Source organism: Zosterops lateralis (genome assembly GCF_965231275.1).
Source record: "Zosterops lateralis genome assembly, chromosome: 4".
NCBI classification, from domain to species: Eukaryota; Metazoa; Chordata; class Aves; order Passeriformes; family Zosteropidae; genus Zosterops; species Zosterops lateralis.
This window is the reverse complement of record NC_139765.1, coordinates 59467835-59495228: the sequence shown is the minus strand read 5'-3', so window position 1 is coordinate 59495228 and position 27394 is coordinate 59467835. Positions and strand designations below refer to the sequence as shown.

General features: G+C 36.9%; 1 protein-coding gene across 1 annotated transcript in view; it reads left to right on the top strand.

Annotated features, from left to right (window-relative positions):
- SLC2A13 (solute carrier family 2 member 13) overlaps positions 1–27394 on the top strand; it is a 147678-nt gene that overhangs the window by 55542 nt on the left and 64742 nt on the right. The window contains exon 4 of the mRNA XM_083859838.1: positions 12910–13018. Within this exon, the coding sequence (XP_083715964.1) occupies positions 12910–13018 (109 nt within the window). The remainder of the gene's footprint in view (positions 1–12909; positions 13019–27394) is intronic.

The following is a 27394-nucleotide window of genomic DNA, read 5'->3' as shown; positions in this document are numbered from 1 at the left end:
TCTTCAGTCAGTTGTTAATCGAAGTCATCATTATCTAAAGCCAATAGAATCCCCTTTCCTGTGATGTTTCTAAGCACTGACTGGTGAGGGAAGCATGAGACACAGGAACTGAGGCCTCATGAGCTGCTGTGAAATGGCCAGTGGTCTGCAGGGAGCAGCTGGGAAGGGGGAGGTGAGCTGGAATGAAGCTGGGATGCTGCAGGGGACAGTGAGGGTGGGATGCCTACCTCGAGACTTGCATTTAAATAGTCAGAAGGTGTATGCAGGTCTGACAGAAAAAAAAATCTGGTGTTGTCACTGGGAAGGAGAAACTAGAATAATCTGTATTTGATGTGAAGGTTTGTATCTGAAATTATTACATTTAAAATGAACTAAAATAGTGGTCTTCCCTGGAGCTGGGACTAGCAAGACACATTGCAGTAACATTGATATGATAATCTCTTCAGTGTTCACATTGCTGTTGGCTTTATAGCAATAATGTACCTAAATATGTTTCTGTTGGAAAAGATTTTTTCTTTCAATTGAAAGCATACTTTTGGTTTCCAAAAGCTTTTAGTAGCAACATGGTAAACACTTCTTTAAACCGATTTTAAAAAGTAAAAGCTAATTTATTCAATCTCTTCTGAGGAACCTATACTAAAATGATGATTTTTTTTTTTTCCTAGTTGGATGTTGGTTGTATCTGAAAATCAAGGATGAAAGAAGATGGCATAGAACAAAACCAGATCTCAGAACCTGTCTTTATTTTTCTGCCATTGCTCCCCCAACGCCCATGTTTTCTATCACTATTTACTAGGCTTGTTTAAAAAGATGTACAGCCCTGATAAGGAGAATAGCACCTTACAATTCTTTTGCAAAAAAAAAAATATTCTGCAGAGAAAAAGTATTCTTCTGTTTCTTGTCAAAACCTCTCAACAGTAATGATGAAGGATATGACATGGGTTTCAGATTTTACCCTGAACATGCAAAACTAGTAATGAGGAGGAAACTAAAAAAAGACAGGAAAAAAACCCCAAAAGTCAGATCTCCAGGGAACTGCTTCACGATTGAATACATTGTGCTAATGTTACAAAATGCTGAATTAATTTTGTCCTATATTTCTTCTAAATTAATTTTAATTAAAATGTAATAGTTCATATGAGCAGCTTTTAATTGCTTTTTTCCTAGTGTGGTTTGAACAGAATAATTCCAGCTGCTATCACTAGAAGATGCGTTGACTGCTTCTGCATTAGCATTTTGGCTCTGAGCAGCAGCATAGCTCTGCAGTGAGTCTCTTTGCATCTCCCATTGTCATCCCCACATACTCTTTGACCAGATCAGAAAGTGGTATCAGTTCCCACGGAGAATTTCCTCCAGGGGACATTAAACCACAAGTCTGCCCCAGGGATTCATTCAGTGTGCTCTTTTGGAGATATGAAGGTTTGAATCAATGATAGTCTCAGGGCAGCTTCTAACAGTCCATTCGTGGCAATGTTCTGCTTAGGGGATTGGCCTAAATCTAATTAGACATAAAACCTAAATATGACATGCCATGGACGTCTCTGGACCTCAGCTTCAGACAACTTTGACCTGGTGATCCCTGCTACTGCACTGCCTTACTTGCTGGGATGCACATGGTCATACTGATTCCTAAACTGTGTAATGCCCAGAGGAATTAATGCTCTTTACAAACTAGTGATCTTCTGTGTTAAAATGCATTATGTTTTTAGTGTACAGGCGTGTTGTTAGCTGAAAGATAATTGAATGCAGGGGTTATGTGTAGCTTCCTCTTACCCCAGTCCAACTTAGCCCTTCTCCAAGGATGGGAGGATTTCTCAGTATTTTCTGTCCCTTAAGGGAATTACTTTCCTTTGTGTGGAATTCATCTCTAAGTTATCATGCAGTGGCAAAATTTTTCTTGTAACTTGCTTGTAGTTTTGTGTGTCAGATGCAGAAATCAAATTTTGTCTTAGTAACTCTACAAGTTTCACTATATTTGATTTTAAATATCCACCATAGATAACTGTTAAGATACTTCAAAAGTGGTTACTGCATGCATTTGTTGGCTGGTAATTTTCTCTGGCAAAACACTTGCAGAAACTAATTTATGACTGCAGGCTAATTTTGCTCTTTCCTTCTTCAGTGCTTGTCTGCTGGTGTCTTCAACCTGGCTGTGTAGGTACAAAGTGCATAAAGATGTATACAGGTGGAGAAAGGAAGTATTTAGCTTCTCAGATTAGCTGCAGAACCTGCATAATCAGCAGTGTGATTTCTCTCAGTGAGCAAGTGACAGCTCAGAGAAAGTCAGCAAATACAAGGTCAGTGAGTGGAGGTGCTTGGAAATCCACTCTAAAACACAGGTGACCTGAATTCCACAGCTTTTTTTCCCAGATTTGCTTTCCCTATGTTTTTGTTTACAAGTTACAAGAATTTTTCCTTTCAGCCTACTCAAAATGTTGGTGGCAGCTGGCAGAGGGCACAGTTAGGTCATGGTGCGTGTGCTGAGAAACATGAAAATATTTTCCGTATCCAAAGAAAGATGCAGATGCTTCTTATATCTGACACTGAAAATTAACTTTCATTGTTTCCTGACTCAATCCAATGCCAACCAGACTGTTGTAACTCACTGGTGATATGAAGCAGTTTTGCCTTTATGTTCATCTTATTTTCACCTGACATTCATCTTACATCTCTGCAGCCTGACAAAATCTAAGTGAAGTAATTGCCCCTTCCCTTTTTTTTAGTTAAACGGGACCTAGGAGTTGATTTTTTTCCTGTTTATTTTAGTGCTTATCCTTCAAACATCTGTTTTTTGTAGCAAGTTGTTTTGCCTCTGGAAAGTAGTTAAACATCCTGGAAAAGTAGCTCCTGTGCGTTGTAAAGGATATGCATATCTCAGTAAAATTCTGTCCCTTCTCTGCACCACAGGTAATCTTTATGTCTGATCATGGGTGGGAGAGCTACAAATTGCTCTGAAACCAAAAAGGTTATCTGAAATTTCAGCTATGCTAGTGGTATTCTTTCCTTCAAATTTAGAAAAAGCACATGCTTCTTGGGACACTGAAATGCTCTTTGGTAACCATTGGTTGCTGACCACATACTTCAACTCAGATGTTGAAGAGCGTTGTTTGACATTTGTCTGCATCATGTTTGACTTCAGGTAGTGTTATTTCTTTTAGATAATGGTTAACTTGGAAAGGGTTTAAAAGCAGCATAAAAATTTACTTCACTGAAATTATGAGGAAATAATCTCAGAATTCCTGTATCTTCTTGAAAAATGGATTCCAGGTCTCTAAGTAATATAATACAGCCTTTCTGATCTTCCTTTCTATCTCCTAAATCTGTGAGGCTGCAGAGAAGCCATGAAAAGACCTTTGCCCTGCATGTGTCTGCCTGGTAGTGCATATTTAACTGGGGAAATGGATTATTATCTTACACTCTGCTGGACTTCCATCAGTTTTTAAAAGAATTGCCTTTTAAAATATTTTAAATGTGTAAGGAAGCTGCTAATAAAGATGGCATTTATGCAATGTCATTTTGTCTTCATTATGCTGAAAATGGCAAAAAAATCTTTCTGCTTCATGTAAGACTATTTGCCTTACATGAAGATTGCTTGCAGATTTATTCCATAATATGTGAGAGACTTTGAACTGTCCATTATGAATATTTATTAATGATCTTTCTCTATTTCTACCATATTCCTTGTTTTGAGATGAAGGTGAGAAAGCAAAGGGGACCAGAACTCCCTCGGTACAGCACTTCGCAATCATAGAGTGGTTTGGGTTGGAAGGGACCTTTAGAGATGGTTGAGTTCCAAACTCCTACCATAGGCAAGGACACTTTCCACTAGACCAGGTTGTTCAGCCCCACATCCAACCTGTCCTTGAACACTTCCAGGGATGGGTTATCCACAGCTTTTCTGGGCAATGTGTTCTACTGCCTCACCACCCTAATAGTAAACAATTTATTTCTTATATCCAATACAATTTACCCTCTTTTAGTTTAAAACCATCACCTCTTGTCCTTTCACTGCAGACCCTGGTACCGTGTCTCTCCCCATCTATCTCATAAGCCCCTTTTATATATTGAAAAGATGAAATAAGCTCTCCTTTATTTCTTAGTCATATTTCATACCAGTTATGGAAGTTGTCAGTATTCTACACTTGCTCTTCTCATTATTGATCTGTCTCTTCTGCAGAGGTTATAAATTGAGGGTAAAAGCTGTCATCTGGTGTGATTGGCAGGTTCTTGATTAATGAAGCCTAGTACTGAAATTGCAAAACATCAGCTGTTGGCAGTATGGAGATGACTGAGTTTTACTGAGGATTTGTATGTAAGGATGCTTTTCAGTCACTTTTGTTTAAGATAACCATGAAAAGTGCCGAACTTACTTTTTCATTAGTGCTGGTTGTAATAACTCGTACCATCATAGATCTTAGAAATGCTTTACGTTTCATGTGAGAATCTTGTGGATGACCTCTAAAGGTTCTCTAATTCAATCCCTAATCAAAACAGAATAAATTAGAGCAGGTTGTGCAGGAACTTTATCAGTGAAGTTTTTGACTGTGACCTGTCTGCATCTCTCCTCCTGTGTTTTTTTGTTTCCATGTTACAAAATAAACAGACTTCACATCTGGTCCAAGTTTTCTGCATCCTTTACCTGTTACCAACTTATCTGTTGCCTTTTGTCTTACCCTTGGACACCTCTGAGGAACCTGAGTCTGTTTTCTCCTTGCCCCTCTGCTAGATATCCTTAAACAGCAGAACCTTTTCCCTTTACCTTCTCTTTCAAAGTGGAACAATCTCAACTAATTCAGCATCTGTTTTTATGTCATGTGCTCCAGCCCATCCACCTTGGTGGTTCTGCTCCAGGCTCAGGCAGCACAGTGATACAGCTCCTGCTGTGGGGCTTGTAGCTCAGGGTAGAGAGGAAGAAATGTTTCCTTGACCTGCTGACAGTGCTCCTGCCCCTTCTCCCAAGGTGTGGTTGGCCCTCTGTGATGAAAAACGTGATGTTGTTGAGTGGTAATGGTTGAGTGGTAATGCCTTAGAGCCCTTGTGTTTCTGATAGAAGATGGTTATTACTAAAATGTAATAAATTACCTGGTATAGAAAGTAGCTAGTATAAATTAGCTAGAAATATTTAAGTATGTATCTGTCACTCTGTCTTCAGTGAAACTCAACTTTGTGCTCAAGTTCAAATGGTTTCCTTGAAATAAGAAAGTTGAAGGAGTTTCTTAAGACACACTATTTTCAGCTATGTATTGTTTTGCTGTGCTGTCTGTCAACTATGTATCCATTGATGGTGCTGTCCTGTTCTTAGGAAGCCAAAGCTAAAGCACCTTAACTTTAACCTACAGTGACTTTGTGATTTTTCTTCTCTCTAGGTTTTGGAATTTAGCTCTATGTTAAAATTATGTTGGTTTCAAAGTAGGCTTTAATAATCTGTTTAAATGTGGATCTCATCACTATTTTAACTTTTTTCCTTTTATTTTAAATGAAGCTCTTATGCTAACCGCATCTGATTTTTAAAAAGTGAGAGGAATTTTTTAGGCCCCTATATAAATTGGGTTTTTTAAACATTTTTAAGGAGATAGTCTAAGCTAAATATGCTATTAATAAAGCAAAAAATAAGAGTGGACAACTGATTATATTCATAAATTCCCATGGAGAGTTTCATTGACCTCCAGGCTCCTTTTTCAGTTCTATTAAACTTTCCTTCTTCCTCCATTCCTCTTGGGAATGGGTTCCAGTGTCTCCTTATTTTGAAGGGCAAGAAGTAGAAATATGTTTTTTCTGTTAAACTACTGGCTTCAGGCAGAAATAAAGATATTTCATTTAGAAACAAGGAATAGAGGGGGCAAAATAATATCACTAAACCAAGATTTTTTGGCAGAAACAAATTGCAAAAAATGTAAGGCTTGAAGTGTGTTGTCCAAAAAATAAAATACAGTATCTATATAGGTGTTAATAGAGTAACAGCTGGGAAGATCAGCTTGAAAGTAGACTACTGACTAGGAGGAAACTCGTGAGCAATCAGCTTTTTTAGTGTTCTTTTAATTGAAAAAGAAGAGCAACAGCAACACACACCCCTAAAAAATAGCACTCCTGCAACTGCCCTAACTGCAGTTTTCTTGTTAAGTCTCTTTCCTCAACTTAAAATGAAATAAAAAGCTTTCTAATTCCAGATTGCTAAATGCTCTGCCCTGCACTTCACTACTTGATGAGAGAGTGGGGTGGGAATCTCTTCAACACTTGGTTTATTTTGGTTGGTGCCTGCGTAATGCTCCTACACCATCTTATCTTTCCTCCTCTGCTTTCTCAGCTTTAAGTGAGGGTCACATAACTGTTTCCTATGAAAGGCAGGAGTTCTGGAGCAGACCCTGAAAAAAAATGCTGATTTGCAGGCTGCAGGTATGCACAAGTCTGCTTTAGTATCTGTTGCCTTATTTCTAAGGTACTTTCCACAGCTAGAAAGGAATCAGAATGTGATCCTTGCTTTTCTCTGTTCCCAGCCCAGTTTTCTCATCAGTGAAACAGGAAAATCTCCCCCTCACTCATTCCCCCACTCCACAGGTCTGACAGTATCACAGTGGGGTCCCTTTTCCCCAGTGCAGATCCTTGTTGGTCATTGTGGCCACTTCTCTCATCTCTCTCTGGCATCATGTAAGTGGCCACTCTTTGTTGTCTGTTTTGTTGTGGTTTCTCTAGTTTCAAAGGACTTCATTACAGCAGATTCTGTTTTCTATAGAGAACAAGTCATACAGAGCTAAAATGCAGTCCTTTTTTTTTTTTTGCTTCCCTACTTGCCACTGCTTCTTGTTCTATTCAGAGCTGTTATTAATTGCTGCTGCCTTTGTGCAAGTAGTCAGTCATATAGATTTTCCATCACCAAAGCTTTATATGAAAGAATGTGGTATCAAAGAAAAGATTTTTTCCTTTTATAGATAAAAGGAAACGTTTTTATTTTCAGAACTCTCAAAGACCAAGTCAACTTGCTGTCAAAAAATAAAATCTATATTAGGGTTTCTTTTCACAATGTGTGGATTAAAGAGAGAGAGACCATTTATTTAAAATCCAGGTTTCCTGAGGAAACAAAAAACCCCCTTCCAGTTCATCTAGACATGGAAAACCTCCTTGTGTGATATAATTCTCTAGAATCTAGGTGGTTATATCTAATTAGCTTCTATTTGCTTTTTGACCAGGCAGTCTGGTTAGAATAGAATCACAGATGGTTTAAGTTGGAAGGACTTTAAAGATCATTTTGTCCCAACCCCTCTGGCATGGGCAGGGAATCTTCCATAAGACCAGGTTGCTCAAAGCCCCATCCAACCTGGCCTTGCACATTTCCAGGAATGGGGCATCCTCAGCTTCTCTGGGCGACCCCATTCCAGTGTCTTCCCACCCTCACAGTAAAATATTTCTTCCTAATCTCTCCCCTTTTAGTTTGAAACTATTTCTCTCAGTCCTATCACTATCTGCTCATGCAAAAAAATCCCTTTCCCTCTTTTTTATAAGCTTTTAGGTACTAAAAGGTTGCAATGACATCTCCCCAGAGCTGTATCTTCTCTAGGCTGAACAACTCCATCTCTCTTAGCCTGTGTTTGTAGGAGAGGTGCTCTGGCTCTCTGGTCATCTTTGTGCCCTCCTGCTCCTTTGGACCTGCTGTGCTTCAGTTTTTGTCTTGTGCTGAGGATCCCAGAGCTGGACACAGCACTGCAGGTGGGGTCTCATGAGAGTAGAGTAGAAGGGCAGACTCCCCTCCCTCACCCTGGTGCCCACACTGCTCCAGGTGCAGCCCAGGACACCTTTGGCTTTCTGGGCTGTGTGCTCATATTGCCAGGTCATGTCCAGCTTTTCATCCAGGAGAATCCCAAAGTCCTTCTTGGCAGGGCTGATCCCAATGAATATTTCTTCCAGTCTGTATGCATACCATTGGATAGTTTTGCTGTGGAAAGCTGAAAAATGCTAATACTCAGCTGTTAGGCAAGCTGACAGTCTTTTTTTTCCTTCTTGGCTGATGGGGAACTGTGCTGTAAAAAAAAAAAAAGGAAACAATCTCAAGCTTTCTCAAAGGGTTATCAAACTATATGAGATAGGAAATTTCTTCTAGTGCTGGGAATGGTTCTTCCAATGTTACTGGAAACATTATAAGATAGTGGGGAAGAGCACGGTAGTTAAGTAAAATTGTTTTGTATCTTCACAGAATAATTAATTCAGTTTAGATCTTAAAGCTAATGAAGTTTTCTTTTGATTTGCTAAATTTTACAGAAAGGAAAAATTAATGAAGTTGATACTTACAGGAAATAATCATGTAATAGGCAAGGGGAGGAAAAGGGTGTTTGTTTTAGTATATTATTCATACACAGAAAATAAAAACTAGCTGTATGTGCTTTAGAGTAGGAGTCAGAGGTGAAGGATGATTCTGCAGGAAGGTTCTGCAGATGATGCAGAGAAGGCTGGATTGGAAGCTGTCATTTTGTAAGGAAGGGAAAACCAGAAATGATTCCCATGTTCTCTGTTATTGAGATCACCAGCCCAAACTTTCTTTTTTTGGTCCCTGCTGTAGACCAGTTCCCTGAAGATTTATCTGAGTGGAAGAGAGAGGGCATTTGAACAAGAAATACCCAGAAAACTAATCTGAATCTTTAGCTTAATTCATGCTAAACTGATGAGTGACTGTGTTGCTGCTTGGCTAAACCTGCCTTTTTGGAAATGCAAAGAGTACAAAATGCTGGCAGGAGCCCTATAAGGTTTTAAGCTGTTGCTACAAGCTGTTACCTAGATTAGCTGGCAGAAGAATGTTTGAACCTGCAAATGACTTTGGCAGGGCCCAGTCTCTAACTGTAGATTCCTGACTGTGAAATCTGTCCAGTTATTCTACTAATAATTTGAGGGATGGAGAATCACAAGGTTTCCAGGCACCAGATGTCTGCCTGCCTTTGCTGTGGGATTTTTAGGTTGCCTTTATGTCTGTAATATAATTTCTTTTTTCCTGGAAGTGAACGTGGTTCATTTTCAGAAGGAGATATTAAGACTTCATTAATATCCATTTTTCTACTTTTTAGCTTTTATTATATAAGCTCCTTTTAGAACTAGGTTTTTTGTTGTGTTGCCTTTGATCTCGTCTTTTAGTTGGCTGTGGATCATACCCAAGCTCCTATGATTGCCATACAATCCATTTTGCTCATACAGATGAAAATCAAAATGCCTTACCAGGTGATTCATAATTTCCAAGCCTAACTTGTGGGTTATGCCTAGTAACAAGGATGACTGCTAAAATATAGGAAGCTGCCATTAAAAGTTTCAGATAACCAGTCATAAAATACAGTATTTGGAGAGCATCACTAACTTCAGAAGTAATGTTTTGACAAGAACAGCTTCTCCTTCCCTGTTTAGCTCAGTGTAAGCTAATAAGTTTTTTTTTGGACGTGAAGCTAAAGTTCCAAATTCTATTTTTGCTTTTTGCTTATAAGGATGAATGTCTATTTTGGTAGACAGTTTAGATTATGCTATGAAATATCTACTTGGATCCCAGCAATCCACTTCATGTTTCACTATTCAAGTAATGTCACCTTCAGCAGTATCCTTGTTTTTCCATTGCTCTTTATCTTGTGTTGTTATTTTGCATAGAGGAAGCTCCAGCTGCCCTTTACTGTAGCAAGTTTTGAGCCCTTGTAAATACGATGTGTTAAAGAAGTTTACTTCAGTTAAAGTAATTATCAGAAACAACAACACAAAAAGTCCAACCAAATCTATTCTCATTAAATTCATCAAGGCATTAGGAGGTCTCATCGTTCTGACTTCATTTTTATTCATAGATTAGAAGAAGGAAAACAAGCATCTTCGTCTTTTCTCAAGTTCAAATGAAGTGATTCTGATGCAGGAATATGTCTAAATCTTTTAGATGAAAAGTAAACAACAACAATTAAGGCAGAAGTATTACTAACAAAAAAATTTACTTTTTGGAGACAAATAGCTATTTTGTCCATTGTAAAAATAGCCAAATATTTTTTTTCTGTGATGTATGTTTAAATCATCTGTTTCCCTCTAGTTCTATGGACAGTTAAGTTATTCTATTTTTAAAGGTGTCATGATTTTATTGTTTAGTGCTATTTTATTCTTTAGTGCTATTTTAATCTGTTGTCATAACTAACAGTGTATTTAAGGGTTATCAGAAACTACTGAAGTACCATTTAAATTTTCAGAAGACTTATTTTCAGAAAAAAAAAGGTATTAAATTCTGAAAACTTGTTTAGGTTTTCATTTTTAGTTTAAACTCATTTTCTCTTCTTAAAATCTATATTATGCCTAGAGTTTCTTTTTAAGAACATGGTAACAATTGAAGTCAACAATATGGATGAAAGGATTGCTGATAAGAATATGCAAATATAGTATAGCTAGTTTCAGAGCTGGATAGTTTTAATAAAAAGTTTCACACTCATTTGCTGTTTCAAAACCAGTTACCTCACAGTCAAAGTCCTTTGGGCTTTTTAGTTGAGTTGATAAAGCTCCTTTAATACAGAGATTAGCAGTTTCTTTATTTCCTTCATTCCATTTATTGGTTTGTAAACCTGAAGGCTGTGAATTTTATGAAAGAAAATCCTTTCATTTTGTGTATGCCTATTGATATGTGGTGGTTGCCATGGCACATATTTGGAGTGAAACTTTTTAAACACTGACTTGAGTATGATAATTTTTAGCATCCTTTTTCTGATACAACTAATCAGAAGTCTGAAAAATTTCAAGTACTTACTGAATTTAGCTTGACTGGATGTTCCAAAGGTCTAAAGTGTAAAGTTACGACTTAAAGGTCTAAACTTCACTACATGGTCTTAACATTTCTGCAGTGCTGCACTTGAGATGCACAAACTGATTTGTGTGATGGAGCTCTGTTGAGAATTCACTACTCCCTCTGAGTTGCAAGCCATTGTCTGAGAACAGCTGCTTTAATTTCTCACTACTCATTTTAGCTCCTTCTTCCCGATTGTTTTGTACAATGCTGTATTGTGAATAAAGTTTTATAAACTTCTATCAAATAGCTGAGTGGTTCAGGAATTATTAAAAACCTCACATCTGTTCCTTAGGACATTTCTGCCTCCTTTCCTAACAGTCCCTGATATAGAGTTCCAGTTTATTCAATGAGCAGGATCATTTATGGTGATTTGAAGATGTAAGTTGTCTAAAATGTCCCTTGAAAGTAAAGATAGATTTTGAACTCACTTAAGAACCTTATACAAAGTTTATGATGAATGAAAGATCTCTCACAGGCATTCAGCAGCCTGGATTTACAACAGATGCTGCAGAATCAGTTGCCAGATAAGATTTTTAAGTCAAAAAACTCCATGCTCAGGTGTGACGTGGGGTATGAGAACCTTTGGGCTGTTGTTTGTGAGTTAAACTTTGTGGGTAGATGTATTAGCAAATCTTTTTTCTTTGTGAAAATTGAGCTCTGGAAGCAGCAAGTGCTGACTTTGTTGCTTTTCCTGTGAGGAAATGCTACTTTGAGTATGGAACCCTTGTCAGCCCAGTGATGTCATGTGTCTTTCTTGAGAATATCATACAAGATCTATGGATTGACTGTATCTGTCCCTTGATTTTACTTGGAGGCTTTTTGAGGTAATGATGTGGCTAAATGGCAGGACATGTGGGACTGTACTGTCCAAATGTTAGTGTTACTTGGAAACCAGCTAGAAAACTTGTCAGGCTGTATTCTGCTCTTAAAGAAGCCAAGTTAAATTATGGTGCAATTGAGATATGAATTAGAAATACCATAATTTAAAATGAAAGTAAGTTTTTCTTAGGCAGTCTGATTATCTTTCAGTGAAGAAAATGTTATCTAAACCCTCTTCTTGAGTCCAACTCTTGAAAGTCTTCAGAGCTTGCCAGCTCTCTGAAGCTGAAATTCTGCATGTAAATTGTTCTTCACTAATGGACTTGTATAGGGTTTTTTACTGAATCAATACTTCTAATATTTTCTGTATGTTCAGGAAACACTGAAAATATAAAAATGTAGCTCCTCCTCACCACTTTTTCCTAATTTTTCTTGGATGGCAAATATTTTTGACTTATTCATATTGTGGTTAGATGTTCTGAGTGAATATGGTAGATGTGACAAGATGTATGAAACAGAATTTTTCACCAGACTGTACTAGTGAAAAAGCACTAAAAGCATTACTCTGGGCAGAGAGAAGTTCAAGTAAATACTGTAGTCAGGGATTTTAAATTTTTGCCTATTACTCTTTAGCTTTCTGTACTATTATTATTTTTTAATAGGATACTTTTAAAGCCTTAGAGCTTTCTGTGAGCCAGAAAGTTTTGTGGGGTTTTTTTTGTCTTCACTGGGGGAATCTTAAATTCAGCCTCATGCCATTGCTATCAAAGATACAGAATAAATGTAATTTCTGCTCCCTCTCCTGGCCTTTGAGCTATGCAGAATAGATCTATCCAGTACCTTCAAAGTACCCACACTTGCAATTGATTTGTGGAAATTGGGTCTCTTAGGGACTAAGGAGAACTATCCAGACCTGAGCAGTGAGTAATGGCATTTCTGAAATAACCTCTCAACAACAATGGAAGTTTTTAGAAAGGAAACAACAGGGATATTTTGTGGTAACTTTTGAGTATGTTCAGTTGCAGCTGATGTGTAATCTGTTAGTGTGATATAAGGAGAGCTGTAAATTTCACACCACTAGTAGACACTGTACAAAACTGGTTTCATTTTTTTGCTTAGGCTTCCTGACAATCCTCTTCATAGTACAGTGCAGAAAAGCAGAACTGAAATGACCAAATTGTTAAAAAATAATTGAAATAATACGAGTTTGCTTGAAACTAAGGTGCAAATTCAGCTATGCCTGGCAACTTGTCTTGATAGTGATCACTTAAGAACTATTATGTATTCTTTTGTTGTTGTCTTGTTTTTTTTTTAAGCTGGACCTGTGATCTGCAGAATGCTAACATACCCTCCAACTCGAAGAGCCTTAATTGTGGGTTGTGGTCTGCAGATGTTTCAACAACTGTCAGGGATTAACACCGTCATGTATGTATTTCCCAATTGCTTCTTTCTATAAAGTATTAGAAAAAAAAATCAATTAGACCATTAGCAATTATAAATGGTCTTCTGGACAAAATCTGAAAGGTGAAAAATGGAGTGTGAGAGCAGGAATGCTGGTTTGAAATCCAGATGTTGACGTATTTGGCATCACAGTAAATTGGTACAAGACGATTTGAGGATTTTGGTGTAGGGACAAACATTTTTATAGACATGAGAATACAAACTGTATTCTTCTTTCATCTGAGAGATGCATTATTGTGTTAGAGTTTCTGGTCAAGGCTTTGTATGTCTGGACAAGAAAGCACATTTATGATTTGAATTTGTGTGGTAATAGATCACAATAAGGTGAGGATTAGACTAACCATATTAATGAGGTGGAACATTACTGTGAAGTGCTGAAGGATGCTGAGGGAAGAAACATTTCCTGGTTTTTCATGGTTTTGTTATGTGTATGGAGACTCAGTAGATGTGGAAGTGAAGGATGATGTATTGGGTTTTCTGACAAGCTGTCAGCTCATAACAGGAGTAGCTCTTGACAAATGTGCAATGTGCAAGACCTTGTTTAAGATGAAATTATTGTTGGGCTGCCCTACAGGACTAATCATAATGAATATGGTTGACATATTGTTTTAAGAGCAAGTATAAAATATGTTGCCATAACGTTTTACTGAGAAAACTATGCCTAAGGGAGCATGCATCTTAGGAAATTGTTAAAAGGATAAGGCTTTTAGTGGTATCAAGAGCTACCATATTAAATATTAGAGTAAACACTGCCATCTGTCATACTGGAAGAAAAAATGCCCCAGACTCAGTATTATTAAACTGCAAAGGAGGGAAATCCGTAATAGGTAAAGAAAAACTTCATAAAGCAGGAATTGTAAGCCAATGTGGGGAAAGAAAAACTTGGACGTAAAGCCAGTAACTTATGTGTGAAAGCCAGAAGACAGGCATAGAAAGAGCTTTGATAAATGTTTCAGACATCAGAATCAAGAAACCCAACAGTCTCCAGGCCCAGTAAGGATCAAGACATTGGGAGTACACTAGGAGAAGATAAGTGTTCAGCACCAAATCTCACAAAGACACTTTTTGCGTTTGTGTTAATTATGGATGTTAAAAAGAAGCTTTTTGCACTAGAGCCTACTTAAGGTGTCTCAGGTGGCCTGCTTGACACTCAAGTATTAGGGGAAAACTTTTAGAGCAAGCTGATGAAAAAATAACAAATTAATCAGGGTACACTCAACAGGTCTGGAGTAATTTGCATCCATAATCACTGAATTTGGAATGTAGCATAATTTACATGAAGCTACGGCCCAGAAAGTTTTACTTCTGTCTTTATAGAAATTAATTAAAACTTCATAGTATTAAATAAGATGTGTGTTTATAAGTATAAAAAATGAACAGGTACATGTACAATATAAAACAATAAAGAAGAGCCAACATGCTTGCTGTAGGCAGATTATAGCTTGCTTGGATGTGAGTCCATGGTTGTGTTGGAACTGTAAATCCCACATGAATTAACCCTCCTAAGCAACTATGCCAGCTGCAGCCAAAATTCCTTGGAGAAATCATATTTTCACAAAAGTAAGTAAGAAGTCCTGTCAGGTAAATAACTATTTAAGATAGGAAAAAAAAGGGTGAGAATAGAAGATCACTTACCACAAACCAAGAATAGACTCCTACAGTGATCTATATGAAGATCTTTGCTGCTTTAATAAATCTGTGAAAGGGGCTAAACAACAAAATAACAGCTTGTATTCATGCAGCATTCACAATAAAAAGGTCCCCCAAATCTGTGGACATGAACAGTTGTGGGCAGATAATGCAAGATAACAAATAACTGGAATGGCAAGTGCATTAACTATTCAGTGTTATTCAATAATGCCTGCAGGAGGGAACTGGGTAAATAACATGCATGGCAGTCTAAATTGTTACTACTCAAAAAAGAGGGCTTGCAATTGCATTATTGTTCTATACAAACCTCATGATGACATCCATGGTCAATCTGGAATAGTACAAACAGTTGCAGATGTCCTTTCTTTTAATAAGAGCAAACCAGGTTATGTGTGGGGAAAGAGATACCTGTGTTTGAACAGGATGATCAGAGCTCTGCAGCTTGGAAAAAAAATGAGGTCAGAAGAAATATAAGAGGTATATAAAGCTGCTAATGTTATGGAGAGGATGGGGAGAGCATGGTTATTCATCATTTCTTCTAACACATTTTTGATGACTCCTAGCTCTTACCCAGCAGTAGGTTTAAAATAAGCATTTTTTCATGCAACACATAATTATATATTGGAACTCATTGCCACAGGATGTTACAGATGCCAAATGTAGAAATACATTTAGAAGTTAATTAGGGAAACTTACATAATAAACATTATTAAAATGTTATGAAATGTGGTGTGCATGCAATCTCTGGCCAAGGACAGTCATTCTCGCAATTTGGTTCTCGCTACTTTGGGATGCCTTATTGGGCTGGAACAAAAAATTGACAGTTCGGTTATGCCACTGGTAGGTTGACTTTGTTTATTTTAAACTTACTATGTTTTAAAATCTCAAACTCCTTTCTATGTAGGAGGTTTTACAAATAGTTTGGAATTGACCTAATTTGCTTGTGGATGTGTAGGAGGAGAGAATTACAACTATAAAATGTGGTTGAATCCTAGCTCTAAAATAATAAAATGCCTATAATAAACACATGAAGGCACTGTTGTTAAAGGACTGGATTGTCAACCATTTGCAATATCCAGTCTCTTTTAATATTCCAGTATAACTAAAGTTTTAGTTATCAGGCATGCAAGACAAACATTCTCCTGTGAAAGTACATTTTTCAAACACAAGTAAACAGCTGGTCTGTTGATGGTTTTCTTACACAGAAATTGGAGACTGCCTTTTAATGCTATAATTAGGTGGTACCTTAAGGATCTGTCAGATTGTATTAACTCTCTAAGCACTAGTTTTCTCTTCATAATGTTTAGTTGTGTCATTCTGGGATTGCTGTTCTCTTGCAGTATGAGAGCAGGCATTGGTTATGGTTGCATGGGGTCTAGTGTTGTGTGGACTTCCCTTCAAGGAAGAAACCTTCCTGATTTCTCAAAAACAGACATGAAAAGTATTTTGACAGTGTTATTCACTGATATTCACTGTACTTTTGCTGCTACTGTAAATCCTTGTTTCATGGCCCTTTTTAGGCCATAGATGACAAGGCTGATGACCCCAACTTGCAGTTGCCTGGCTTTCCATGGCAGAGATTTAGCCTCTGGTTGCCCTCTGACCAGTTAGCTTAACATGGCAGCATCCATGGTGAGCCCTGACTGGTTCTAATCTTCTGGCTTGAAATTTTCTTCTCTTTCTGCTGTAAAATGATTTGTTTAATCTTGTATTTTACTAGAAGAAAAGTGAGGCCATCAGTGAATTTGTCTGCATCTGAAAAGCTCATTTAACCCCCCATAATCAAATTACAAAGGGACAGGAAAATATAAAAAATAACAGGATTGTAGAATGATTTAATACTTCCCCAATTTGTATATGCTTTACTGAGTAACTCATCAAGTTTAGGAAAGAAAAACTTGAATCAAAAATTATGGGTGTTAGAAGAATTTTGCGGAGGTCTAAAAATAGTCACTGAGTGTACCCCATAGAAGAAGAGATGCTAAAAAACAAAAAGGACCTACAAGAAACACATGGAGATAACAATAAAAATCTAGAGTTTCCATGCTTAATATTTCATTAATCTGGTATAAATTTTCTGGTTAAAAACTGGATATCAGTAGTGAAGCCAGTGAGAGCAATGAAGTCCATGTGTAGTGGGGGTTCTCTTTAGGATGGGGAGAGGAAAAGCAGAAGAATTTCTGTGAGAATTGTTGAAGGTTAGGCTCAGCCCTTTTCATTGTGCAATAAACTGATCTGTTTTTTGCACAGAAATAGTTTCATATCGTGTTTGAATCACATTTGTTGTACACATGTATGTGTATAACATCCAGCCCTGAGGAACCAGAAACTCATCATGAACAGGATGTTACTGAATTGGTGAGAACAGTATGTGGAGCAACCTCTGCATTGAGGAGGTGGATCTAAAAGAGAAGCAAAATGTAAAAATAGGCTAAGGAGATTGTGACTGTCACAGGAACAAACTCTAGCATGATAAATTTAGTCAGCAAAAGAATAAAGCTCAGTGACCTATTGCTTTGATTCCTTTTTTTTCCCCTAAGAAGAAGGGTATCAGTGCTGTCTGATGGAGTGGCTGACGCAGAACAAACGTTTCCCTTTTGTCATGGCTTTTTCCAGCTTAACTGACCTGTTAAAGTCATACAATTTTAGACAAGCATCTCTCACACTGGTGTGAGCAGGTCTGAAATGGTTTAACTTCTCAGTTTCTTATCATGCTAGTGTTTTCTCATCTCGAAAACAGAAGCTCACTGTTTCAAGCCTGGAGCTCAGTCTGGTTGGCAGGAGACTGAGAAAGGCTTTGTGAAGGAAGTTATATTGCAGGGGAGTAGTTACCACAAATGAGCATTTTAGTAGTAATATATCCCAGAATTTGGTTAAATCAGTGATGTTAAGATATTTTCAAGCCCAAAGTTGTCCATAGGTAAAACTTGGGGGAAGAGGACCATTTTGAGGTAAAATTTGAAATTAATTTTTCCTACCAGTTTCTTATTTTTAAAAAAGTTAAATAAAGGAAGAAGTTCCATTTTGAGGGGTGGGAGGAAGAGGGGACTTGAAGGATTTGAAAGTTTCACGTTGTGTAGTGAAAACCATCAATGCATGTTTTATCTCTGTGCTCATGTTCCTGAAGAAGTAGGACTTCTGAAAACATTTCTGGTAATGTGCAGCCTCATGGCAGTAAAAAACCCCTCCAAACCATGGGGAAGAAAGGTTTTGGAAAAAATACCAAGTTACCTTGAATACTAGGCAGTGATTTAGTCATAATTGGAGGGAGTTCAGTATTGTCTTGTCAGAATTGCTTGCAGGTGGTATCACCTGCATTGGAGATTCTGCAGCTCTTTGAAAGGTTTTGTGTCTGTTCCCAAAGACTGCCTCTGCCCTGAAGACTATGAATCTGAGATAAGATTGAAAAGACAGCTGTATCATCTTGATTATTCTTCCTCTCACAGTACTTTAAGTGGACTTGATGAAAATCAGACGAAATACTTTTTTGTGCAGTTGAAACACTAAGTTTGATGTGGTTCTAATTTTGTTATTTGCCATTATCTCTTCACATTGTTTTAGAAAAGCTTTCTGCTCTTCTATCACAGGAAAGTGGTATAATGTGTCAACAGGGAGAGCATATGGCCTTCAGCATTTTTGCTAAGCTATTTGCAGGTGTATATGATCTGTTATTCCTCTTTTATAAATTTTTTTTTTTTTTTTTTTTTTTTTTTTTTTTTTTTTTTTTATTTCTGAGATATCTTTGCATCTCCTAAAAGTTAAGTGAATCTACATATGAAATGTATCGGTGTTTGGATTTGGTCCTCATATGCTTTTGAGTTCTAACAGTGTCGCTTTTTTAATTTATACAAGCAAACAAAAGAGCCAGAGAAAAGGATGATAAAAGGAAGCATTTTCTTCAGCTGGAAAGAAATAGGGAGGGGAATAAAATACTATATGGAAAAGGAAAAAAGCTCAGAATAATGAGAGAGGAAAAAGAAACTGGATAAAAGAAGACAAATACAAAAGCAGACAAGAAGAGGTTATGTAACAAGTGGAAATTTAGGGTTTGAAGATAAGACTATTAGAACAATTAATATGAAAAGTGAAAAAAATATTGTACTGAATGTGAATGAGGGAATGAAAGAAAGCAGGAAAGAAGTCAGGGATACTTCTGGAGATTAATAGAGACCAGAGAGGAATTTAAGGGAAAGCACATTTCCTGGCAGGTTTAATCACCAGGTCTGTTGTGCAGCAGTTTCAGAGCTGAAACCTCCGAGTACCTCGCTGTAGCCTCAGAACCAGGTTGGTACTTCTGCTTAACAAGAGTGTGCAGCTGAATCTCCAGAGGAGTGATGAAAGTCAAGACTCCAAAACTTGTCTTTAAATTCCAGTTTTTTAAATTCTTTGAAATGAAACACTGAATAGGGAACACTGGACAATATCTGACATATCTGACTGCAGATAAGCTTTTCTTTTTTTTTTAAGATCATTGAATAAATACCTTTTTTGTGAATTACCACACAAGTAGTAGCAGCTTTCTCCACTCTTTCAGCATCGGCAGCCATTTAGAGATATATAAATAATGACTGAATGTATTTACAGTGTATGACAGATTTATAATGAATAAGCTGGTTGCTGAAATAAGGTTTTCCTAGAGCACTGGTTGCTGTTTTGAATATTGGAAAATAGTTGCTGAGATCTGTAAACAGAATTTCTACTGGCAAAAAGTAATGATGATTCACATTTTTCTTGTGATTTGTATTCAGGCATTGACTTTTAATGTTGTATAGCTTTCATTTGTGTTCTCTGGCTATGCATTTTAAAACAAAATCCAGAGAATAACATACTGCATTTTAAAAAAGAAAGCCCAACAAACAAAACAAAACCCCAAGCTGACACGATGGTAAATGTCATCCAAGTTGCACAGCAGTTACTGAAGGAGGGTGCCTTTTATTGTACTCTTGGCTGAAATTCAAATTGGGCACAGTAACTCCCAATCAGACTGCCATGTGGTATTTGTTTTTGGATGGCCAGTAACTTGTTGCCTCAGTTTTTCTTCGGTACTCCCAGATCCAGCTGGGCTTTGAGTCCGACAAATAGAGGGACTATTGCATTAATGTTCTTTCCAGATGCAAACCTTGTAGTATTGTCAGGATAATTGAGAAGATTTGGTAGTTGACAAGTCTAATTTTCTCTGATGACTCCTTGACATTAAGGCTGCTGCCTGGTTAGGTTTTTCATCTTTCAATATTTTGTTGCATGTAAACTGTCCAGTTTATATCTTTCTTTTAAACTTTGCATTTTCCTCTTAGGCTTTAGGCTTGTTTAATAAAACAAAAATAAACTCTATATTGCACATCCACTTGGTTTTCAGATAATAATCCATTAGAGATTTTTTTACTTGATTTTCATAAATTCTTCCAATAACATTTTTTTGGAGAAGTGACCATTCATTTTACCATTTTAACTTTCCTTCATATTGCAAGATTCTTTAGATAGTACAGTGTGCAAACTCATCATATAAAATTCTTCAGTGGCATATAGATGCTTTGTATATAGACTGCAAATACTTTTGGAAGAGCAACTAAACAGAAGCCTAGTCTAGTCAGACACTCTAGGTGAGGTGAGTCTCCCATTACACCAGCTGTCTCTGTTGTATGTGCTATACAGAAATAATGTGATTAACTTATAACAGCTTCTGAGAGGAACAAATCGTAGTTAATAAGCAAAATAATTTCATACTTTGCACTGTAAAACATTCTAAATGAGAGTTTATGGAAACTGCCTTTATCAGTTTCATAGTACTTGGAAAGGAAAATGAAACTCTGACTCAGGCTTTTTGAAAGTTTTGCATGTTCAGTTTTCCATAGGCAGCGTCCTGTTATCACAGCTGAGCTGATTTCTTTTAAAGTAAGAAGTGCACTGAAAATAAAACATATTTTAAAAAAACAAACTTCAAACATCTGGTGGTCACCGAGTTGTACATGCTGGACACAAGTTTATTGTGTACAAATGGGCTTACACAGTATTTTTTCCAAGCCCTGTAACATTTGTGATGATGGTGATGATGATTATCATTATTACTAAATTTTAATTGTTTTTCCCCCCAGTAAAATGGTAGATCTGTTTGTAGTTTGTGAAGATCTGTCTATTGAGTTTGAAAAATTATCACACAACCTCTAGAGAGAAGCAGCCACTTTGGACCTGTGGCCAAGGACAAACTCAGATCTGGAGGTGAAAGTGGCTTGAAGTACAGAGCCTTAGACTGGGCAGAAGCAGTTCTTGTCAGCAGTTGAGATGCTGTGTGGGTAACAAGAAATGTGAAATTCCCTTTCATCACATGCTCTCAGCAAGAACCCTGGGCAGCATTTACAGCAACTGTGACTTGAAAGAGCCCATCCTTTCCATTCCCTCTTTGTTTGCCCTCAGCTCCCCATCAGTGCAGGCTGGGGAGGAGCCCAAACACAGTTTCTCTGGACCTTGCTCTGATGTTCTTCCCTCTTCTCAGTCATGAGTAAATTATGATGTGGGAAGGGAATACCATCTACTAAGGGGTGTGTGCCTTAATAAATCTGCTGGGAAGTGGCTGAAACATCAATCTGTTGATGACAGGATGCCAATAGCTTTATCCAACAATTAAAACCAAACAAGCCAACACAAGGTAGCTGGTTAAGAACACTGCAGCAGGGCTGAGAAAAAAAGCCATAGCTCTTTGTTCTACAGGCAGGATGCAATGCAGGCAGTAGTGACTTGGTGTTCAGAGTCACAGAGAGGGATGGGAAGAGAAAACAGCTGGGTCATACTGCTGGACATCCCCATGGCTCTACACCTGTGCAAGAATTAGGAGCAGTAGTTTTGCCTCAGACTTCATCTTGGTTTTGTAGTTACCACAAACTGCAAGGCTGAGTGATCTAGATTGATGGAGGCCCCAGAAGACAGTTCAGTAAACTTGAACATTTTTAAGGGAGTTATATTGCTAAAGTTTATGTATTATTTACTGTGTTTTAAAGAAAACTCTTGTGTTTTCGAATTTTTTGTTTAAAAATTGCTTTTTAAAAATATTCTTGTCTGTGCTTATTGGATGGCCCACAAAAGCCTGAAAAGCTTAGGGGTTTAATGATTTTGCTCCAAAGGCTGTACTTTATCAGTTGAAATAATTGTGAGAGGGTAGGTAGGATATAAGTAAGAAACTGTATGTGTATTAAAAACAAGTCACCTGCGTGTCAGGGTGCTAGCAATAAACCCACACAATGCCAAATTTCCACAAAAAATAAAAAAGAAACTAAAGCTGTTTTCTCTTGTTGTGCTGCCTTGGTAGTTTAAAAGTTAATTTATCTGAGTCAGTTTAAAAGTATAGATTTGTAATTTGCCATAAAACAAAAAAAGTTAGAACTTGAAATTTGGGTTATTTGGCCAATGCCATATGTCAGTCTTCAAGATTTCCTCTAAGACTGAAGCTTCTCACTCTTAATGCCATTTTTCTGTGCATTTTGTCTTCTTATCCCTTTTGAAATAGAAAAGGAAAATCACAGTTTTATGCCACTTAAGAAAGATGCGAAACAAAGCAATGAATCATGATGGAGTAGTTAACTAGATTAAAGCTATAAAATAGCTGTTTAAGCTACTTGCCGTGTTGATCAAACTAACCAGAGTTTTTGGAAGATGGTTTTTACAGGTACTTCCTTCTTCTAACTGTTGGATAGCAAAGGATAGGTAATTCAGATATAAAAGTTTCGAAGACTTGAGTATTGGAAGAGCAAGGAGGTATTCCAAGATGCTATATAATGGGACTAATGGGATGAAATAAAATAAAATCTAGAATCATTATTGGGACATAGTTCAGTGCCTAGAAGTACTATATTGAGTGTCTTGAGGGAAGTAGGAAACAATCATAGTTTCTAACTGCTTTAACTGTTGCAACAATAAAGTATTAGAAATAACATACATGGGGGGTTTGGTGTTGAGCTTAGTAGACATACAATAGCAGATTAATGTAAGTTTATAAGTAAAAGCTAATTTCATTTAAATTAAACTTTTATATCCCACATCTTTGGATAATTCTCATAATCTATCCATTTTTTGTTAAAAAAGTAGAAAACCAAACACAGCCCCCATCTAAAACCTAGGCAAACTTAAAAATTCTAGACTGCCAAAATGATTAAATGACATTGTGGTGGATTTATTTGCATTAAAATTTTCATCAGGTTAAAAAATAAACAATGAAAAACCTTCTGAAATTGCACAAGAGGCAGGTTCAGGGTGCTGATGTGAGGTGTTGGAAAGGGCTCTTAACTACAGGCTCTCATTCTGTTTTGAAGCACTGGATTTATTTTTTTTTTTCATTTCATAAATCTGTAAGTATTAGTGTTTTTCCTTATTTGTCTGTTGCTGAACATCTGCTTAGTTAGGGGAGTTTTGTATTTTGTTTGGTTTTTTCCCCCAAAATCTGGACCTTTAAACCAATGAGTTGGATGAAGAATGACCACATGAAATATTTTTCTTATTTACTTTCGTTTTTGAGTTCTGTCCTGGGTTACTGGTTAGAAGACTATATACTGAAGAATGGAATAGTATGAATAAAAGTAAATCTCATGGTGCGACAGCTCCAATGATTTGCCACAGTCTGGATCCATCTACTGATGGTTAATCAGTACTAATTGGTAATCAGTGCTAAACTGGTACTAATCCAGTTAATCAGTACTTAATCATCTACTAATTGGTTAATTATTTTTAAAATGTTGCAGGTGTAATAAAAAGGATCTGAGTATTAACTGAAACTTCAATTTTAAAAAAAATTAAATCTTCAACAAAACTTTAAGTTAAATGCCTTTAATAAACTGGCATTTTTCAGTGTAATGCTTTCACAGAAGAAAATTCCTTGTAAATTCTGTATTGACTGTTACTAATAAAAAAGCTTGTAATATCTTCATTTGGCAATAAATATTTCTATAACATGTTCTAAAAACACATATTCAAAGAACTGCATAGAAGTTAACATACCAAATTACTTTAAAAGAAATCCTGCTATCTTCTCATTTGGCACATGTTTTATTTTTAATGTTGCCTGATCAGCAGGGACTATTTGCACAAGTGCACAATTTTACCCCCAGTTTTTCATGAATGAAATCTTCTGTGGAAAACTGGTCAGAAGGTTGGACACTGGTATTAAAACATTGAAAATCAACTCACAGTCCTGCTGATTGTACTCTTTGTTTTGTTTTGCTTTATCTTATCTTACTGTAGTTTTCTTAGTAAGTGATAATATCTGTTCCTGTAGTACTTCAGGTTGTGAAAGCGTATTTAAAGAGAGACTGTCGCTTTGGAGGTAACTTAAAAACCAAGTATTTATTTAAAGAAGAAATACATTTGAACCCATGTTTTCTAACATTTCTTTTGATGTTATTGAAGGATTTGTTTATTTAATAGAAAATTCCCACATTTTTCTTCTTTTGATTTCTACTCTCCCTTTTGCCTGTTGTGAAGTCACAGCACTGATTTCTATCTGTTGCCTTAGTAATAACTTTCAGGTCACCAATCTAGTGTTAATTTCACTGCTGGGCCATGCAGGTGAACTTGTGAAAATGTCTTTGCCTTACATGTAGTACGTACACAGTGTAGCTGTTAAGTCAGATAAATGCATCTCCTTCAGTTTGTTCATATGTAAAGGCAAGTAATGAAATAAAGTCAGAGCACTGATGCTGTTTTTAAATCATTCATGAATGATTGCTGGAGGAAGTGCCCTAAATAGCACTACTGCTTTGTTTGTTTTAATGTATTATTTGCCTAAACAGCTCCTGGAGCACAGTTTGGTCTCAACAGTTTCTCTCCTGCTAAACATTTCTAATCGTCTTGTAAAAATTCCTTTTTAATGCAGCTGTTAATGTTAAATATGCATCATTCTGTTGAACTGTACATTTTTGTTGTCTCTAGCATTTATTTTGACATCTATCAGGAAATCAGATACCAATCAATGACCATTTTTTTTCCTATAAAGCACAATAGAATAGTAAGGGGAGGAGAGGAGTTGGTTTGTGTTGTAGGTTTGCTTGCTTGGCAAAACCTAGAGGGCACATCTTATTCAGATATTCAGACTGCATTCTTGGCAATAAGGAAGTGTCTTCTTAGGTGAAAGTCAGGAAATATAGAAATGAGAAACAATTCAAACCTCACAATGTAATCAGTCTTGAAAAGACAAAATTAAAGTGTAAAAGGCCACCTGGTTAGGTGCTGCCTGATACAGCAACATGAACAACCTCAGTGAAATATATTACTGATGCCATTCAAACACAGAGTAAGAGATATGATGCCCTTTAGATCTGTTTATTCACCTTTACTTTAAGGGCACAGGAGCTGGTTCTGTAAATTGGATTCTTTGGAGTCTGTCAATAAGAGTTAAGCTGCCACAGGCTAGTCAATATGCCTTGTGCCACAGACTGGAGACACACACAAAAAAAAGGGTTGAAAGGTTATGTGCATTGCAAAGATTTGCTATAAATGAAAATAGTCCAGAAATGAACCGTAAATAAAACATGGTGGCATCTAAAAGCTAATCCAGACCTTGTTATTGGAAGCAGTCTGCAAAACAAGGAGTTGGCTGTGGTGAAAATGGGCCATACAGAAGGTGTGATATGGAGCACAGTCACCAAATCAAAAGGAAATAAGAAATCGCTGATGAGACCCTTAATTCCTCAGTGTGGTGAGAAACAATAATGTCTGTAAGGCCAGTGAGGAGGAAAGCCGAGGGAGGGAAAGGGGAACTAGACAACACTTGGGTTCTCATCTTTTAGAGGGACTGGTTCTTTCCTGGAGAGTTTCTAGAAATCAGGTGGTGTCTGTGCTGGAGGGGTGCAAGGAGTCTGAGCCTCTGCAGGTGAGAGGCATCTCACCTATGACTGCTTAAAATGTTTGGGGATTTTTTCTCCGGAGTTCTAACATGTCTGTGGGAGAATAATTCAGAGAATGGTTTTGAAACATTTTCATGCTGGAATAAAATCCTTTTGTGATTTTTTTTTTTTTTTTTGGTAGTCACTTGTATACTGCACTCGCCCAAAGCATGTTTTACAGACATCTTGAAAACAGAAAAAGACTGTGAGACCAGATTATTATCAGCAAAATTTCATGTTTCACTAGGGAAAATTGGAACAGGGATATACTGGACTGCTAATTAAAACTTATGCTTGCTGGAGGCCCCTTTCTCATATAAACTTGAATCTTTTAGTCAGTTATGAAAGGAAGAGGCTTTTTTTTAGAAGAAACAGGGAGAGCCCTGTTATAAGCCAAGGGAAGAAACAAAAGTACAACAAAAACAAACAGTTAAGACAATTTGGGCTTTCTTACTCTACTATCTCTTCTTACTTCCTCAGTTAGATAATTTCTATTGTATGTTTATAGACTGGGGAAGAAGAAGATAAAAAAAGGCAGTTGAACTTCAATGTTTTCAATTTTAGGTCTTTAATAGATTTAAATGAAAATATTGAAATTGGTTCTTGAAAAGAGGAGTTGACAAAAAGCTAAAACCTTCTGTTACTAAAGGAATACTTACTGCCCCTCATGTTGGTGAGAGAGGGAAGCAGGTGAAAGTACTGAAAAAAGTACTGAAGGACTTTTTGGTGCTGTAAGGAGCATGTTGGCATGTAAGGAATCAGGTAAGATCTCACTAAAACTTGGACCAATTCAGCTATTTTTAAACAAAGTTTTGAATGTTACCTTTTCAAACCTCCTCTGTCCTACATTTGGGCCCTTAATGAGATGTGAGAACTGAAACTGTGTAACCACAATTTAATACAGATGACAGATGAATTTGGTACAGATGAGATACAAACTGAAAGAAATCTTAGCACTGCACCGAGCCAGCAGCTCTGTCCCATTTGCACAGGAATGAGGGAAGAAATGGAAGCTTATCAGAATGAGAAGTGTAAATTATGCTTGTTAGTGATGGGATATTCCAGGAATTTTAGATTTTTCAACCATCTTAATATTTGAGAACCAAGTTTAAATTTTGTTTCAAATTGTAACATATGCCTGCAATGCCACTAATTTACAGTGGAAATAAAAGACAGGATACAGCTCATATTTTTTTCTGGTTTGTGTAGGAATGGAGAATGACTTATTAGTGAAATGGAACAGCTCTCAAGGGAAAAATGTACTCATTCCAAGTAATCTTTCTTTCTTTTCTATTTCATACAATAGTAGAGAAATTATGTGTGTTAACACATTCATAGTTTGAATATTATCAAATATATTACAGCAGTCCTGTTTATCTTACATGTTTTATTAGGGTTTTGAGTAAGTAAAATTAGTGAGGCTTAGCTTACTGTATTTTTCAGGGCATAGTCCTACTTTAAATGCTTTTATCTTACTGCAAACCGTAGTTTTTTATGATTCTTGTCACATTGTGGTAAACTAACTCAAGCACTGCTGTAATTCTGAACAGAGGCAGAATCGGGATGTATCGTAGTAAAAGAAAAAAAACCAAAACCCAAACCAACCCCCCCCCCCCCCCCCATATATGTATGGATGTCACCATTGACTGCACTGGAACACGGGCTCTGCAAGATACTGGTCGGGTCTCCACAGATATTTGTATCTCACTATTTATTGGTTTATCATATTTGTTAACTTAAAACAGCTAGAAAATAATTTAAACACATGCCCATATTGCCAAATTCCTTCTGCCCTGCCGACTCTGGTCTGGTCACCTCCTCTTTA